Below are 18,473 nucleotides of genomic sequence, written 5' to 3'. Positions count from 1 at the left end.
GAATATCTGTACTACCACCACTCAAAACAAATTAATTTACGACGAAAATGAAAGAAATTAACATAGAAGTACATTAGTCAGTGGTATTTCTTGATGTTAGGAGGTTTATAGCTATAAATGAAGAACATTATCAAGCATTTTAAGTTGTATTCCTTCAGTAGTGCACTATTTACTGGTAACATAGTTTTCACAACTTTGGACAGTTGAAGAATGACATTCGTTGACTTCGTTTTGCATCAGATGAAAACGTGACTGGGTAAAGAACTAGTTCAGTAGACAGCCCACAAGCTTTTTCAAGAATAGGATTGATCGTCTTGTCTCGCAGTGGGATAAATGTATAAGCAGTTTTGGAGATTACTTTTGAGGTAATAAATGTTCTATTATGGGCATCTGACCCATTTTCTTTTGACTGCCCCTCATATATGAGAAATTAACATAATGAGTGTACATTTACTTAACTTGTACATTTTTTTGACAGAAACTAAACCTACAGACTCATGATTCGCAAAAGTGATTTATTAAAAATGTTCTTTGTAAGTATCAATAAAATTTTAATATTTAAAAAAATTCAGGTGTGAATAAATTATACATACCTGGATGAATAACCTTCTGGACCAATGGATGTTTTTCCAAAAAACGCGCCACTTCTAGACCATTTTTCATGTGTTCACGCATTCGAACATGAAGAGTTTTCAAACTACGATTCACCATGTAGCAATCAAATGGAGCTGGTACAATTCCTAAAGCTAAAGAGCAACATTGCAATACAGTATACAATACAAAACCATAAAATACAATATAAAAATAAAATTGATGGCCATTAAAAACAAAGACAAACAACATGTAAGTACAATAAACAGTAACATTTCATATGACACGAACTTTCACATTACCAGTACCGATTTTGTACAGTTTTACACTTTATATACATTGACAAATTGGCTAGACTATACATATTTTTTTTATTTTTCATTGTGATATATTTTCCACTTGGACAATAAACAATTGTCACTGGTGGCATAAAATAATTTTGTGTTTTGGCAAATAATTATGACAATTATTTGTGATATTCATGCCACTTGTTGCTCTATATCGTACAGAGGTTTTGGTTACAATGATTTTTCAAAATGACTAATTTACAATAGATATCTTAAGCCATAAAATGTTTTTAGTGGAACTTATACTTCTACAGTAGCCTATGTAGACCTACAATTAATTTGTCTAAAACAACTAAAACTGTCCCAGCAGTAATTTTAGTATTTATCGCAGTAAATGAAGCATCAATATTCTTCATTTGTATTTATTTACATATTGACGAGAATATATTATGGTTCTTACAAATTTCTTAATACTTGATCACATGTGGTAAGATCATAAACAGTATGCCAATAGACATAATTTATCGAATAATACTGTAATATTGGTACTATAATAATATATTTATAATGGTTCCTGCGTAAAACATTTTTCAACAGACCAGCACATATACCGATGCAAGGGAAAACATTTTAAAAGAGTTAACTAAATATTGTAATGGAATTATAATATAATCATTATCGAAATTGAAGGCAGTGTCTATTGTTAATTTGGGAATAACTGATATGACAATAATATAATAACAGAATCATCAGTGGATATAACCTCTCCAGTTATGGTTTTATAATTGACGTCACAATATTTTTATGAATTTATTGATACAAACATTTGATGCCTTGAAAACAATATTTAGTCTTAAAAAGCTATTTTATTGTCTCAGCTTTTTGCTGGAATACTGGATCTGCAACAAAAATATGCATGCCATGTTTTTGACAAAACCATTCTAGCAACACTGTTTCAATCTTATCAGATTTCGAAGTTTTTAACTTTTTCCAGCTTGGTGAAGTACTTTCACTTTGCTATAAAGTGTCTTTTTTTATGCACCATTATTTTATACAAGGTTGAAATTGGTAAACTAATTCCTTTGCTAAGTTGGTGCATGTTATATGAAGCTGACTTCCCACTTTATTGACATTTATGTTTTCGGCATTCAATAATAACACCTTTTGTTTTATACCAGCCTTTGTTGCCCTTTTAACAAAAGCAAAGGCTAAAGTACGCAAAAAATACAGTATTTTACTCATCACTTTTTATAGAACTCAACAAAGTTATTTACGTGAACAAGTGATCTCAGAACCAGCGAAATCTATGCCGCACCTAAGTAGTAGCAGTATTTATTCCAAATTTATAAAACCTTATTTTACTTTCACAATATCAATACGGTGGTTGCTGTCATCTGCGATACAACAAACTTTTCTGTTGATTTTCGTGTTTGGCATTTTTTCCGGTTATTATATGCTTACTTAAGTTGTGTTAATTCTCGCTAGTGGTTTTATATTTTATTTTATCCGTTTTAGTATATATTTTATTATTGTAAATATTTTTGTTTTATCACTATTATTATTATTATTATTATTATTAATGAATTATTTTGTATTACAATCTTTGTATCATTTCTGTCACGATTATTCTATTATTATTATTATTATTATTATTATTATTATTATTGTTACTATTATTTATATCATCAGTATTATTATTTGAACCCTGTAAAATTTATGTAGACTACTGGACTATACCCGAGCACGAGCATTATGCTCATTTCGGGTATCTATTCATATGTATTCAATTCAAATGTAAATTGTAAATAAATTTGAATTTGAATTTGAAAAAAAAAAACATGAAATATACTAGGGCTACTATATATAGTAAATTTATCTCTGGCAGATTCTCGCTGATATGTACAGTTCCAGAAAAGAAAATGGTCAAACTGAATCTTCTAAGTTCACAGATTCAACACATTGCGTATGCTCAGTGCTCTAAAGCAGTTGTACACACGAGATCACTTTGGCAGTTATTGAAATTAATTTTATGTTGGTTGTCATCGTAACCCGAAAAGATGCGATGAAAATTGATGTAATCTTAATAGTATATGAATATTTATAAATCGTGCAGTAAAATAGCATTAGTCTGCACAATTAGTTACAAAAAACTCCTCAACAGTATCCAAACCCAGAACTTTGTAGTCAGCGAGCAAGCATGCTAGCACAGAGCTATCAGAATGCTTGCGATGAATTGTCATAATCAGGATTGTATGTATCGTGTTTGTTGTGATGTGAATTGTGCTTTGTAAGAAGCTTCAATTGTCGGGCCATATTTTGTTTCTGAGACTGTACATCTGTTATCTCAGGCAGCATATCTTACTTGATGATATGTGTCAGAGGAAGAAAAATTGTTTGTATACATCTCAAGCCTGATTAGTGAAATATGTTATTAGTCAGTGATATATGCAATGTAGGGGAAAAGGAACTAACCATTCTACCCCACATCTCCTGGCTTAGTTGCCTCATGAGTGATGCCTTATTGGCGTCACTTATGAGGTTCCATCCTGTCTTCAGACAGTTGACTAAACAACATGTATTAATTAAAGATATGAATAAATGACGTGAATGAACTTAATGAAACATTTGTAGCAACAGGTCTTTCGAAAAAGAGTACGTATAGGTTGTTCATAGATGATTTTGAACGAAACTAGCAAGCTACTAGGTTCATTCTCTGAAAATGCCTTCTCATACATGTAGGAAATTAATTTAAATGGGGGGAGGGGGGAAGCAGAAAACATTTTATATATTTCTTAAGTGGGAACCATTGTATAAACAGTATCGAATAACACTGTCTCTACATTCCAACATTACAATGGCCATTATGTTTACACTTGGCTCATAACCTACAAGAAATTCAGTATGTATAATATGCAATGAAACAATGCAACGAAATCAGACAAACTCCCAACAAAGAACACCTTCTGAATTGCCAAGATAATGGACAGGTATATGTTGCACCCCTAGAATAATACTGTCGTAACTCCCAAAAATTGAATTTTAAGTTACAGGCAGTTTTGTAATCTTTATTTAATCATCTATCAAACAGTAGAACTGTCGTATCTCTAAGTTAAAGTGCAAAATCTGCAGGGCTGATAATGATATTTGGTAATCCTGAGTTTTCATACGCCTTTGAAATGTTTATCTTGCATTTACTCAAAACTAACTTTTGGTAGTTACAACAATATTATTTTAAGGGTGCGATGTAATCTCTAGATTTGGCTGGAAAACATGAGACAAAATAACAACTAATTGTAAGCCTCATCACTACTGGATAATAAAACCAATAGCAACAACTATTTACATAATTATTAAAATAATGAACATTCTAGCATATGCTGTGAACACAAAGCTCCACCCCTTCTCTCATTCCTGCTGTATGCTCTTCATTACACTTTCACTATTAATCTTTACTTCTTTTCGTACTGCAAAAACATCTTTCTACATCTGTCCTAACACCCATACCCAATAGCAAATTTTACTTTCATTTCCACTTTATATTTTAGATATGTTTCATTCTTGCACAAGTGTTAAATTCCATTCCATGAAACAATTCTATTTCAGAAGATAGCAGTACAGTACAAGCCCGATTTTAGGCAACTTCCATTTAACATTTTTCTGCCTTTAACGTGAAATTTTCACAGTCTCAATAATTGTTACATATGATTAATGTATTTTTCTATTCGATTTAACATTATTTCCCCTTGCTGTCAAACCTATATTTTACATTAAAAAGTGCACTTAAATATCTTTTTTTAAACCTCAACTAACACAAAATGCATTTTGATTCAACATGTAAAATACAATTTTTCTGGAGAACCAGCTACTTGATAATGCTGCTGCCTCACTGCCATGCAATCCCCCTCCCTTCCTGCATCTACACGAAACAGTGTGCCTGTGTAACCATCACCATTTACAGTGACAGTCGGTTCTTGTCTTTGTTGTGCTCACTGAAGTATGTGATGTCAGCACTTCCACAGAAAAGATGAAGAGATGGAATTGTTTTCACCATTAAATATTACTAGAAAACAATGGCTGTAGAAAGGAAAACTTTCTTTTGCGGAAAAAGTTAATTTTTAATTCGCGAAATGGAAAAAAACCCAAATGTGAAAATATCCAAGATGGCAAGAAGACCTGTTTGCATCCAGCTATTCCTTTATGTTTTCCAGTTTTTTGTAGTGTTGTCCATAATTTACATACTGTAACTTTTTAAAAAGTAAATTGAATTTTTGCAAAAATATTCAAACTTTTTAACATTTTTTTTTTTCTTTATGAGCATACACAAACATTTCCAAAGTAAACTTATCTATCCCTGTTCCTTTTCTTTTTTCCACATCTTTTTATGTGTACAGGCCTACTGAATTAGGTGACTTTCAGCTTTCACTTAATTTTCAACTAAAAATTAAAATGAAATTACTCATTGGCAGTAGCGGCCGGTGATTGAAATCCTCGGTGAGGCCAGATGCAACTAGTTTAAGTGCCTCTGATAGGAAATGTTTATTTATGATATTAATTATTGTTATATTATTAATATCATGATTACTGTATTATTATTATTATTATTATTATTATTATTATTATTATTAGTCTATTATTATTAATTTCAAAGGCATATTGCTTCCGTTAAGTTCAATGTTAATTGAAAAATGAGTTCTATTCGGTCAATACTTAACATAAACACAATAAAACATGTTATAATAACATTTACACAGATTTAAAAACAAACGTTTTCGCCAATTTTGATTGGCATCTTCAGGTCGTGTAGGTCGAATGGAACATGTTATAAAAGGTGAACACTAGGTATATGACGTTAAAAACCAAAGTTACAACTGTAATATCACTTAAAAACACAGAATAGAATATAGCAAAAAGCCTCCACGATGTGTGTAGAATCACTGTGTTGAAAGAGGCGTGTCTGAACCAAGGAAACAGCAAAACTCTTCTGTCATTGCAGATACAGTTTTCAAGATAGATTTGAAGATGCTACGAACAGGTCGGTCGTGTGGCCGTTATGGAGAGCAGGAAAAATCCTGTAAATTGTAAGGATAGAATGAAAGATTATTTAGAAGCATTTAAGTATTATTTAAATCTTCTAAAACAATACTTACAAAAAATGGAAGAACGTCTTGAAATCCATGAGGACGGCGACACGACTGATCTTTACATTAGGTGGTAGTGTATGACGAAAACTGTATACGTTGCACGACTTGTGGATGAATGACCGTTACTTGCGTGTGATTTTAAACAGCGGGTTATTTGAATTTGGGTATTGTTTGTTAAGGAGCGGGCTATCATTATTATTAGAAAAGGTAGTAATATATAGTTCCTCCGCAGCATTCATATAATTATGATTGTTAATAGTCTTTAAGACCTGAAGGGCTTCTTCTATGCCAGTAAGTTCGTGATTAAGGGAAATGAGATGCGTGGCAAACTTTGATTTATTCCTATTGAATTTAAAGTCAGAGACGTGCTCTTTGTAACGCGTGCGAAAATTCCTTTTTGTTTGGCCAACGTATTTACTGGGACAGTTTTTACATTGTAATAGATAGATACCGCTATTGGCAAATTTATTGTTATTTTGAATGTTATTGGGAATTATATTATTAAGTTTGTTGTTGGTACGGAATGCTACGTTAATTTGTTCTTTTCTAAAAAGGTTACCTAATTTGTATGATACATTACCGAAAAATGTCATGGGTTTCCAATGGGTGGTTTTAGTCTTTTTGACAGAACTTATTAAAGTGCTATTAATTTTGGTTTCTGCTTTAAATTTATTTAAGCGTTTTCTTATCAAATTGTTAATTAAATTCTTATTAAAGCCATTGATTTGTGCTAAATTTACAATGTAGCATATGCTACCACCTAATGTAAAGATCAGTCATGTCGCCGTCCTCATAGATTTCAAGACGTTCTTCCATTTTTTGTAAGTATTGTTTTAGAAGATTTAAATAATACTTAAATGCTTCTAAATATTCTTTCATTCTATCCTTACAATTTACAGGATTTTTCCTGCTCTCCATAACGGCCACACGACCGACCTGTTCGTAGCATCTTCAAATCTATCTTGAAAACTGTATCTGCAATGACAGAAGAGTTTTGCTGTTTCCTTGGTTCAGACACGCCTCTTTCAACACAGTGATTCTACACACATCGCAACGAAAATCCCCTCCTTTCTGTTCTTTTTATTTTTTTCCCTTGACAGCAACGAACAAGCCAACAGAGAAGTTTATTTTACACCACATTACCACTTAACCATTTATGTTGCCCATACCAGGATGCAATAGAAACTCGCGTTTTAAGATTATCTGTCAGAAAAATTTACAGCGATGTCGTAGGTATCTCGGTAGTCTCTCTCTTTATTTAAAACTTCCTTTCTTTCAATATTATTTCTTCTTGAAAAAAGGACACTTTAACAATGAATTAACTGCACCAGCGTTATTTCTCGCATTTGTTTCTGTTTATATTTTCCCGAAACACATAACAACATTGGCCCAGATTCACTACTGTACTATGAATTACAATAGTACAACACCCTCGCTTAAGTCATAAACTGAGACATAAGGGGAGGGAATAGTGTGGGTCTCTGCCTGCCAAAGAGCTGGAATTTGTGTTATTTATGACCTATTTAGGAAGACAAGTCACCATTGCTATTCCCGCCCCACTCTACCCTTGAGGCCGGCCCATGGATGTGAGGAGTGAAACCTGACCAGGCCACGAGGCCAGACGAATTGTGCCTCGGCTACAACGTTTTAAGCGCAAGCTCAAACCCCGCGAAAATACAGGAAATTCAGAAGACAGACCCGGCACGAACGATTCTGGCCTCGGGAACAAATTTTACTGCAAAACAAGTCTATATACATCACAACCAGACCCGGCACGAGCGATTCTGGCCTCAGGAGTAAATTTTACTGCAAAACAGGTTACATCACAAAGTTTTAAAATGCTTCTACAGCGATATATGCTTCATTCAAATAACTAATACATTATATAAAAACACAAAATTTGATTTCTGTTAAGCCAAGTGACTGAGGCCCGGCCTCACTTGCCTCAGTCAATCAGCCGCCACTGCTCATTGGAAATATTTATATTATATTCAAGACATTAACACGAAATTCCCGCTTTATGCCATGCACTTTTCTCCATTCCAATACTACTGGTGGAAAATGAAGCTAAAATATATAAACCTAACCAAAGGAAGTAATGTATTTACTATAAGTTCCAAACTCACCATTCTGCAAAAAGCGTAGGCGGGTATGAATATCTTCACTGTTAGTAGTAACTGCGCCCATTATAACATCTGAGTGACCATTCATATATTTAGTAAGGGAATAAACTACAATATCTGCTCCTAAGGTCAATGGTCGCTGTAAGTAACAAAACAGTTCGCAATATAAATATGCAGCACTATTATTCAAAATAAAAATGTGATGACTTATATATATCAAATAAAGATTTCAGTGAATTTATGGAAAGCAAATTACTTGAAAGTATGATGTCAGAAAGGTGTTATCCACTGCTAAAAGAATGTCCTTCTTGTGAACAATTTCTGCAATTGCCTTGATGTCAATAACCTTCAGCAGTGGATTTGTAGGACTTTCGACCCAAACCAACTTGGTATTTGGCTTGATAGCTGCTTCCAGGTTACTGGGATCAGTAGCATCAATATAACTAGTTTCCACATTCATACGAGTAGCCACCTAGTTTTACAGAAATATGAATTATTAGTATAATATAACAATACATAAATCCAGTATATTCATACACTAAAAGTGGGACTTTCATCTTTCACTTTTTCTAATGAGGTCACAAAAAATTTGGAAATGGAAGAAGAACTTGAGGATGTTTTGGAAAGTGTGAAGATGGTCAAACGTAGTATGGATGACTCTACTAATCCACGTCACAACATAATTTTGAAGCTGGATTATCTCCTCAGGGTTCTAAAAGGAAATTGGTGAATAAATCTAACTCACAAGAAGAAGAAATCATTTAAGTGACTTGCTCATCATGTAAAAGGAAGTTCCCAAGAATGGAATGCAATAACGAAGAAGATATAAATGCCATGTGCACATTGTACATAAATAAGATAACCATAAATAAAAATAGAACTTCATCCAAAGAAAATCTAAGTATTCAAGCTAAGAAGATGCATGGAAGGCTTCAGGTGTTCTGTGCAACAGTAAGTGACACTCAAGTTTAGAGCTGTAAAAATAAATAAACAAAAAGTTTGAAAGAAGTTTGAGACGCTTAACATTTAATTAATAATAATTGTGTTTGCGTTATTTATATGATTCTTTATTTAACATTAACTTTTATTATTCATGTAGGTACAAACATTTAGGTGTAGTGTGCAACAATAAGTGTCTCTGAAGTGTGAGTAGTAAAAATAAATAGATATATTAATAATTGTAAAACAAGTTTCGAAAAGCCTGAGATTTAATAAATTGTGTTTCTGTTTTCCACACATTTTTTCTTAATGTATAAAATCATTCTACATTTAAAATATTCCATTGATTACAAGGGAGGCTCGTCCTAATGTGCTATTGTTCTATAGCACACTCGTAATTTTGTTAAAATAAATGTTGTTGTTGATGATGCAACCGCAAGTAATATTGTTCTGTAAAACCATTACGAATTGGCTGTCTTTTCAGATGGCGTTAGGCTGCAAATAATTATATAGTGTGCTGATTCTCACTGTAGCGGGAGCTGCACGTGCATTGAATGTTGATGGAGGTTAAAATACCCTTAGGTGAATGACATTCTCCCAGCATTAGCATGAGAAACCGGTCAGCAGTGCATTATTTTCCCAGTAGAACTCCGAACCTGAGGTTAGTTGGAAGCATCAGTAGTAGTGAGTAAAATATTCTTGATCTACCAGCAATTCTTCGAGCTGATGCCGAACTTACAATTAAGTTTAATAATAAAGAATGTTTAAAAGTGACTACATTGTATATAATTTGTATATATACTTTTTCCTCTCTGAGAATTCAAGTTGAATGGTATTAATGTCTTGCGCTATAACATATATTATTATTATTATTATTATTATTATTATTATTATTATTATTATTATTATTACAGCTGACGATGCAATGAATTTATTGTGATTATTAAGGCTAACAAATATATTATATTATCTTCTTGCGTTTTACTATTAGTGTTATTCTGTGGACTGAAATGAATTCAGTCAAGAGTTTGTTAACTAATCCATTCTCTATGAGAAATATAGAAGGAAAAATTGAAGTGAAACGACTGGAAAGGTCTACACTTAATTTGATTATAAATCAGAAAACAAAAGATGGGAAAAACTATGCGTACAACAGAAAATTCCACAGGACAGAATATGACAACAGTTGTATATGTGGTAATGAAGATACTAAACCTTCTTAAGGAACACCATGTCCCAGGAATGCATCACTGCACTTGCTATGCTATCAATTGAGAAGAAAATTGTGTCTGGCATAGAAGGATTCAACATCAGAATAACAGAGAAAGGAAGAAACACAGTATGAACTTAATTTTCGACATTACATTAGTTACATGTTACATTATTTATGTATGTGTATGATCAAGCTGTAACACACTCGATATTTTTGTCACTGGCCGCCCACGTCAGATTATGTAATTCAGATGTAACTTCTGTAATTTAAAAATAAAAATAAATTTAATGTTTAGAACAACATTACCCAGTGCAAGTTGGCTAATGACAAGATTACCCAGGTAAAGTCAGCATTGAGTTTAAAAGAACATTTAATTTTTAAGTTAGCCATACTATTTGGATAATGTTAACATAATCCGGATAAACTCGACATTAGCCGTAACATATACAAACTATCATGCAATAGTTGCAATGGCTTCTACATTGGACAAACTGGAAGATCTTTTCAACACAGCCATAACCAACCCACACAACAATAATTCAACCTAAGCAGAACACATTACAAACTCCAACCACAACTATAATAATATAGACACTGATATGAAAATACTACACATTCAACCAAAAAACCAGAAACTCGATACTCTAGAACAATACGAAATTTACACACACACAAAAACACATCCACAACACATCCTCAACACAATTGAATTTCAGAACACACACCCTCTTTGATACAATCATGAACACACCCTACCATAACAGGAAACCAGAAGACAGTGCTGGAACTCACTAGGACTCAGAAGATGATGCAAATAGCAACGAAACTAGTCAATCAGGTATAATTTAAAATGTTAACACAGTGAAGTCGTTATTTGTGTAATTTAAATACCATAAAACGGGATGAATCCAATATAGTATTGTGAAACAGATCAGTTATGTTTTTTTTTAGTGCATAGTTGTCGCTGGTAATTTGAAAGCATTGTTGTTTCTAAGAACGATAATCTGTCAGCAACAATTGATATTTAAATCACGCGCAACTCACTGTCTCGTAGTGAGAAGGATTCGAGGTGTGCTCATTTTTGTGCTGGAAAATTCTTATAGAAAACTTGTATTGTACTTCACTACATATTTTGTTAATATAAGTAGTAAGTAACACAATATTTAATTTCATAGGATTCCCTTAAGGGTTAGTGTAAAGTACAAGAGATAAAATTATTTTCGTTATTTTATGCCCTTTTTAGTGTAGTGTTGTTGTTTTGGAAGGTGATTCTGATCACATGTGTGTGTATATAAGGAAGAAGTTGGAAATTCATGATTGGGATTAATTTTGTTACCAAGTTATGCTCCTTTATTTAATTTTCGTTAGGCTGTCAGTTAAAGTCAACAATGTGGGTACATGCAAAGAAGCTAGGACCAACAAGAAAGTGCAATTGCACCATTATAATGTGGTGAAAGCTTTAAAATAAGGAAAGTTATGCATCAGAAAGGCTTCGGAAGAATATGGTGTCCCTTACACGACACTGAATGATAAATTAAGTCATCAGAAAATAATTTCGCTATTATAAGATTTCTCAATAACAAAATAATAAAATATTTCATAGGCAGAGTGGACAGAAAAATAGAAGAGGACTTGTATCAGAAGAACTTTCTTCGAAAAAAGGTGGGAGAGGGTGGTACTTTTTATATATCCTGCCACTGAAGTAGATAGTTCGAAAGGTGGTGCAACAAACCTTGCGATATAACAAATATACATTCTTTAATATTGAATGTCTACAATATTGATTAAGTCATTAAGAACCTGTTATAATTATATTTTGTCGTAAATACTGAAATATTCTTTAAAAACTTTTTTTAAAACTTCAATTAGTGATCATTTTCATACATTCAGTTGTATATATCTGATTTTAAATGATAAAATAATGTATGATCAGATTCACCCCTCCTATTGAGGTTACAATGGTCAACAATAAAAGTTAAAAAAAAAAAAAAAAGACGAAGTTTAAAACAATGGAGGACATTTGCATTCACTAGATAGGATTCTAAAAAAATAGAAGATTATAAAATTAAATATGCACTTCACTCGGATGTAACCTTATATGGTCAACAGTTCTAAAACTGAAAATTTTGATTGGAGTCACCCTGTGTTACGGTAACTAATTAGTTCATCAGTGCTTAGTATAAACTGTCGCTAAAATGCTTACAAGCTAATTTTTTATTGCCCTCATAATAATTCTATCAGGTCCAGATGCAGTATTTATTTTAATTCTCTTCATAGCTTCAATTACCTCACTATAGGGGGTGGTAGTTATTTTTTTTAATCATTGCCCGTGGCTGGACCTGTGAAATCTGATTAATTGAATAGTCACCCAGAATAAGGTTGTAACCAGCAAATACGAAATTCTTCAAAAATAGGGAAAAACACATTGTACTGTACATAATTTTACATTTCTACAGCAAGATTGACAATCAGAGAAGTGTACTGATTTTAATACGAGTACAAACATTACACATAGTGCATCATTAATAACCATTATTCACGAAAAAGTTTACTTATGAAAAATTAGTTACAACGTTGTTCTGGGCGGCTATTCAATTATGGACCTCTGAGATTTTTTTTAGTTATCACTATCAATTATTGGCTCCTGTGATAACATATAACTATTACTTTGTGCTAAGTGTATATTTATTATTCATTCCTTGGACAGTGAATATCTTATCACAGAGCCTACATTCAATGGCACCTGACAACGTTGATGATAATGCAAATGCTACCTCAGTATCAATATCATAGTTAGAAAATATTAGCTGGATATGTAGTAGTTGATCAAACGAGAACAAATTCCAGTCCTCACTGCCATTAAGGATGTATTTTTAGTACTTGTACCTCTTTTTGCATACACATATCCAGACTCTAAAAATTGCCAGTTGATACTTAAATGGTTTTTCCAACTGGTAAAGTAGTTTGATAAAGTTAAAACTCTAGCTTTTCCACCTTATGTTTGATAGAATGAAATCACTTTCCCAAAATTTTTAACAAGCTCTGACAACGTATACAAAATTAAAAGTAATATCTTAGTTTTTAAACTAATAAAACTAACCTTGCTGAAGTAGCGATATGTACCTCCGTAAACATCATCAACAGAGATCATATGATCACCAGCATTTAGGAGATGAACCACTGCTGTAGTGGCTCCTAAGCCAGATGCAAAGCACAGTCCATATTTGGCATCATCAAGGGAAGCAAGACAGCTTTCCAATACATTTCTTGATGGATTACAACTTCGTCCGTAATCATAACCCTGCTCATAAAAAATACATATGAAATAATCAGAAGTGAGTATTTGCAAATAAATGTGTAATACAACATGCACAGGACCGAGAACACAAGATATCACAAACTAGTCTGCAACATTCATTCTCATTTATTATTAACAGTATCAGTAACAAGTAGCATTTTTTGCACCATTGCATGGTGTTCCATTCAAACCTTCCATATTTTAATTAATCACTGCTAACAAGGTATACCAAATTATGAAATGCGAATGGTACTAGAAGAAAGAGAAACTCAAAGAAGTTTTATTTAATGAATTTGAAGTTGATTGTTCATTCACTATGCTGCACCACAATTGTATAAAGAAAAATGGTAACTCTACTGCACCGTGCACAATCTGTATTCTGGTATAAGACAAAATCAATCATTAGAGTGCAAAGAAATTAAAGCAGAGAATGTGGAAGAGATGTACCTGATGGGAAAACCATTAAGGCTTGATGTGAGAACTTTCTGGCCACTGGAAGTGTTAAAAAACAATCCGGAGGTACTCACTGACGTGTTTCAGAACAGAAGGTGAAAAAAATAAGAGCGGAATATCAGAGAAGCCCACGTAAATCAATTCACTAAGCATTATGGTAGTTCAGTGTTTTCCCATCAGGTGCATCTTCTCCATATTCTCTTCGGTAACTTCTTTGTACTGTAATGATTGATCTTGTCTCTGCATACAAGAATTCAGATTGTGCATGCTGCTGCAGAGTCGTCATTTTGCTTTATGAGATTGTAGCGCAACATAGTAAGTGAACAATCATTAAATAAAAATTCTTTGAGTTTTTCTTTCTTTTAGTACAGTACCATTCGCATTCCATAATTTGGTATATCTTGTTAGCAATGATTAATTAAAATGTGAGAGGTTTGAACGGAAAACCACGTACATTAAACATACTCCAATCAATCAACCTTCCTAATGTATCCACTGTAGGTTATTCACTTGTTTTTCACGAGAAATGAGGGGTATTTTGATCGGTGTTCATTATAGATGCCTGTTGCTAGTAGCCAGAGGTGGGGTGTAGTCAATATATACTGCAGGGCTGTGTCTTCTGCAACTGGTACTGATGATTTTAATTTACTTCTTTTGTGGTTTATGGATGGACAGTATAGAAGAATGTGTTCCAGATCTTCATCATGATTATTACACCACAGACAAGTAGGATTATCAGAAATGTGAAATCGGTGTAGGTACAACTGAGTGACAATATGACCTGTTCTGCCTTTTGTTAAAAATGTTTGAACGTGTCTGGGCAAGTTTTTGTACATTTCCAGGTGATTTGGTTTCTTTTGTACAGACTGTAAAATTTTTCCTTTGTCAGAAGAGAGCCAATTGTTGATCCATAGGTTTGTAAAATGAGACTTTACTGAAGCAAAAGCACTGGATAGAGATATCACTTGAAGAGGTCTTGGTTGCAAATATGTTACCTGTTTTGCAATATTATCGACTTTCTCGTTTCCAGGTATACCACAATGACTAGGTATCCATTGAAATGTTATTTCCTTTTAGAGTTCTTTTAGTTTACTTAGTTGTTTCTGAATTGGAATAATTCTATGTGCATGTACAATAGGTTTGGTATATATTTAATTATATTAAATATAGCCCCCTTGGAGTCGGTAAGTATGCAAATAGATTTTTCAGAAATTTGAGTAACACACTGAAGAGCAGCATCAGTAGCTAGTAATTCAGTGTCATACTCCAATGAAGGGTGTCTACTTTCTTACTATTAAATTTATACAGTTTTTATAGGTTTACCAAAATTAATAAAATGTTCTATTAGATTCATGAATACTATCACAGAACACAATGGGTTTGTAGTATGCACACTACAGATAGTAAAACAAAATGCTATACCAGTAATTAAAATATAATGTAAATATGTTTAACACTCATTAATTAGTTGTAATAAAGAATTTTAAAAGATCAAACCGGCCTGAACAATTAAAATCCAAATTATATCATAACCTAACATCGAGGTTACTGCCCCATTCAATAATGGAAACTGTAAATTATTTATTAAGTTATTATTTCACATATGAAGGATACACGGGAATAATGACCAAGTTTTAGAAAGTTTCGAGAAAAATGAATTTTAAAGTTTAAGCACTTAATACTTAGTTATGTGTGTATTTAATAGAAATTGAAGCAGTGGAATGTAAAGAATGATGATTTCTTATTAATTATACAATAACATTTTGTTCTAAATCTGGATGGCAACAATGGAAAATGCAATATAAACAAAAAATGTGTAAACTTCAAGATCCAAATAGGAAACTTCGAGATACATGGGATACAGAGTGCATTATAATGAAACACCACGTCTAACTTAAACATTTAATTTGTTTTTAATTTCATCTACAAGTAGAATGTGTGGGTGGATGATGCACTGGCTATTTTGAACATTTGCCTTGCAAATCAAATCATTCGAATATTGTAAGGTACTTCTGAAGCTTTACTTCTGTCATAGAGGAGGAAGAAATTCACTATCATCAGCAGGGTCTGAATATGTGATACACTGGTTTAGATGCAAGTGTGATAAACACTACAACACTGAGAACAACATAATTACTTTATAATAGAGAACTTTAAAAACTTTTAAAAGTGTTAAAATTATTACCTTAACTTATACAACCATTTCAGTGCTGAAACAATACCATCTGGTTGTATAAGATATTACATTACTGTCTTAATAAATTTTTACACTTTTAAAGGTTTCTAATTTTAAAGTTACATATTTTCATAATAAATGTTAAAGTGAACCTCAAGAGTAATAATTACTTTAATTTAATTTTGGAAAAGAACTTAGAGTTAAGATTAGATCTACTGCTTCAGATATTCATTTAAGTAATGACCACATCACAATAAATCAGCAAGGATACTACATTAACTAGGAAGATGTCTATAGTATTATAATGGATGCACTAAGATTATTTTTCTTTGAATCATGTTAAATAAAGACATATTCCAATATATAACTTAGGGAAAAATAATTTAGTCATGTCTGTTCATATCTAATTAATGAGAAATATATATATATATATATAGTTGTTTTCTAATGCCAGGTGCTTGACAATAAAGTTATTTGACCTCTTGCACTCCAATATTTTTTAAAGATATTATCATGGTCAGCCAATGAAGCACAGATTTTGAGGTGTTCCGAATCCATTTCTTGGTTTGAGTTGCACAATGGGCAGTTAGGGGACCAATATATTCCAATTCTATATATATATATGTATAATACAAGGTAAATTCAGTTTCATCTTACCTTATGCTTGTTTGGTGCAATCTGTTTAAATGTACTTGCTAAAGTAATGGGTGGAACAACAGCATATGAATTCCACTGTTCAGGCTCCTGACCAACATGAATGGCCTTTGTTGCAAATCCTGGTTCTTGTTGCAAAAAGCCTTCCACAGACATGACTCTAAAATTAAATTAAACCTAAAATAAAGAGAAAAGTTTTTATTTGCATATATTTCATGTACACAACACATGCTCATGTATAATAAAATGGCAAACAATTGATTATAACTCCATAAATATCCCCGTCATTTTGTATTCTGTACACAAGAAAGTGGAACATGATGATCATGAAGGAAATAACACACATGCTCATGTATAATAAAATGGCAAAAAATTAATTATAACTCCATAAATATCCCCGTCATTTTGTATTCTGTACACAAGAAAGTGGAATATGATGATCATGAAGGAAATAATAAAGTGGTTACGGAGATCAGACTCAGTTACAGAGAATCAGAATCTACTCTGGCAGTATGGAGTAATGTTGTCAAATTTTGAAACCAAATGTCGAGAAAAATTTAGAGTAGAATATTTATGATGACCTATCCTGAAGCACGTTCAGTGAAAAATTATATTGACTGACAGGACAGCCAACACCTCTAGCTTTTCGAAATTAATTTAGGCTACAGTCTATCAATTTGGCACTTATTAAAGAGAAAACTTTTTTCAGAAACTGTATTGGATCTAGGGAACCTACTCGTAAAAACAAAAGATGATATTTGCTTGAAAATATTTTTCATTCCATACACTTTGAGATTCTGAAAAGTCACCCACCTACCACTGACAATTAGTATTATTTAACATAACAGTTTCTTCTGAATAAGGTAATGTTTTAGCATACAAAATTGTATCATAGTTTCATTTAAGTGATAACTCTAGAGTTTAGAAAAGTTTCGATACATCTTTCTGTCAAAATCAAAATGTTTTCTACAACAAATTCAATGTATAAGGTCATTCAAAAATCACTTCAAACTTAAAGAGTTATAAATATTACATTATTTGAGGTACAAAAAAATAGATCACTGTGTTGGACAAACAATGGGGTTTTTCATTTCTTACTTTTTGCATTTTCCATAGTTACCATTTTGTTGATTAAAAGATTAATGATTTTATTCAGGGAAGTGAAACTGAGATGGGAGTTTCCAGTAGCAAGAATGGCAGGCCATTGTTTTCTTACCCACCAGTAGCATTAAATGTTTCAATGGAATTTTCTCATTGATTGCTGGTGGGAAAGGCACACAGAATAAAAAATTAGCCATCATATTTGTTTTGAGCATCTGATGATGTTATGAGTCGTTACTGTGTTTATGTTATTTAATTAGGAAAATATACGCAAATTTCATCAGAACAACTAATGTTTTATTTATACTTGTTTTGATGAAATTTTTACTTATTACGTTAATTAAATACCATAAACACACAAAATTAATAACACTGATCTTTTGTAATTTGATCAACAAAACCACCAACTTCACACTCAAATGTTCAAATCTTAAGCTTCACTTCACAGCCAGGCCACCATGAATGCATCAGTTGTTCTCTGCTTCCCTGTCATAATA

At 32.4% G+C, this 18,473-nt stretch overlaps 1 protein-coding gene across 5 annotated transcripts in view; it reads right to left on the bottom strand.

Annotated features, from left to right (window-relative positions):
- Positions 1-18,473, bottom strand: part of LOC138694547 (cystathionine gamma-lyase-like) — a 39,609-nt gene that overhangs the window by 13,392 nt on the left and 7,744 nt on the right. For 3 of the 5 annotated variants that reach the window (XM_069818388.1, XM_069818390.1, XM_069818389.1), the window contains exons 2-6: positions 16,879-17,052; positions 13,395-13,595; positions 8,399-8,614; positions 8,146-8,281; positions 594-746 (exon numbers count right to left, since the gene is read on the bottom strand). In XM_069818388.1, coding sequence (XP_069674489.1) covers positions 594-746; positions 8,146-8,281; positions 8,399-8,614; positions 13,395-13,595; positions 16,879-17,031 — 859 coding nt within the window. In that variant the 5' untranslated portion in view covers positions 17,032-17,052. The remainder of the gene's footprint in view (positions 1-593; positions 747-8,145; positions 8,282-8,398; positions 8,615-13,394; positions 13,596-16,878; positions 17,053-18,473) is intronic. The other 2 variants (XM_069818391.1, XM_069818387.1) reach the window with 1 other exon arrangement.

Source organism: Periplaneta americana, chromosome 2 (assembly GCF_040183065.1).
Source record: "Periplaneta americana isolate PAMFEO1 chromosome 2, P.americana_PAMFEO1_priV1, whole genome shotgun sequence".
Taxonomy (NCBI): domain Eukaryota; kingdom Metazoa; phylum Arthropoda; class Insecta; order Blattodea; family Blattidae; genus Periplaneta; species Periplaneta americana.
The sequence above is the reverse complement of the archived record's forward strand: the minus strand, read 5'-3'. Positions and strand labels throughout refer to the sequence as shown.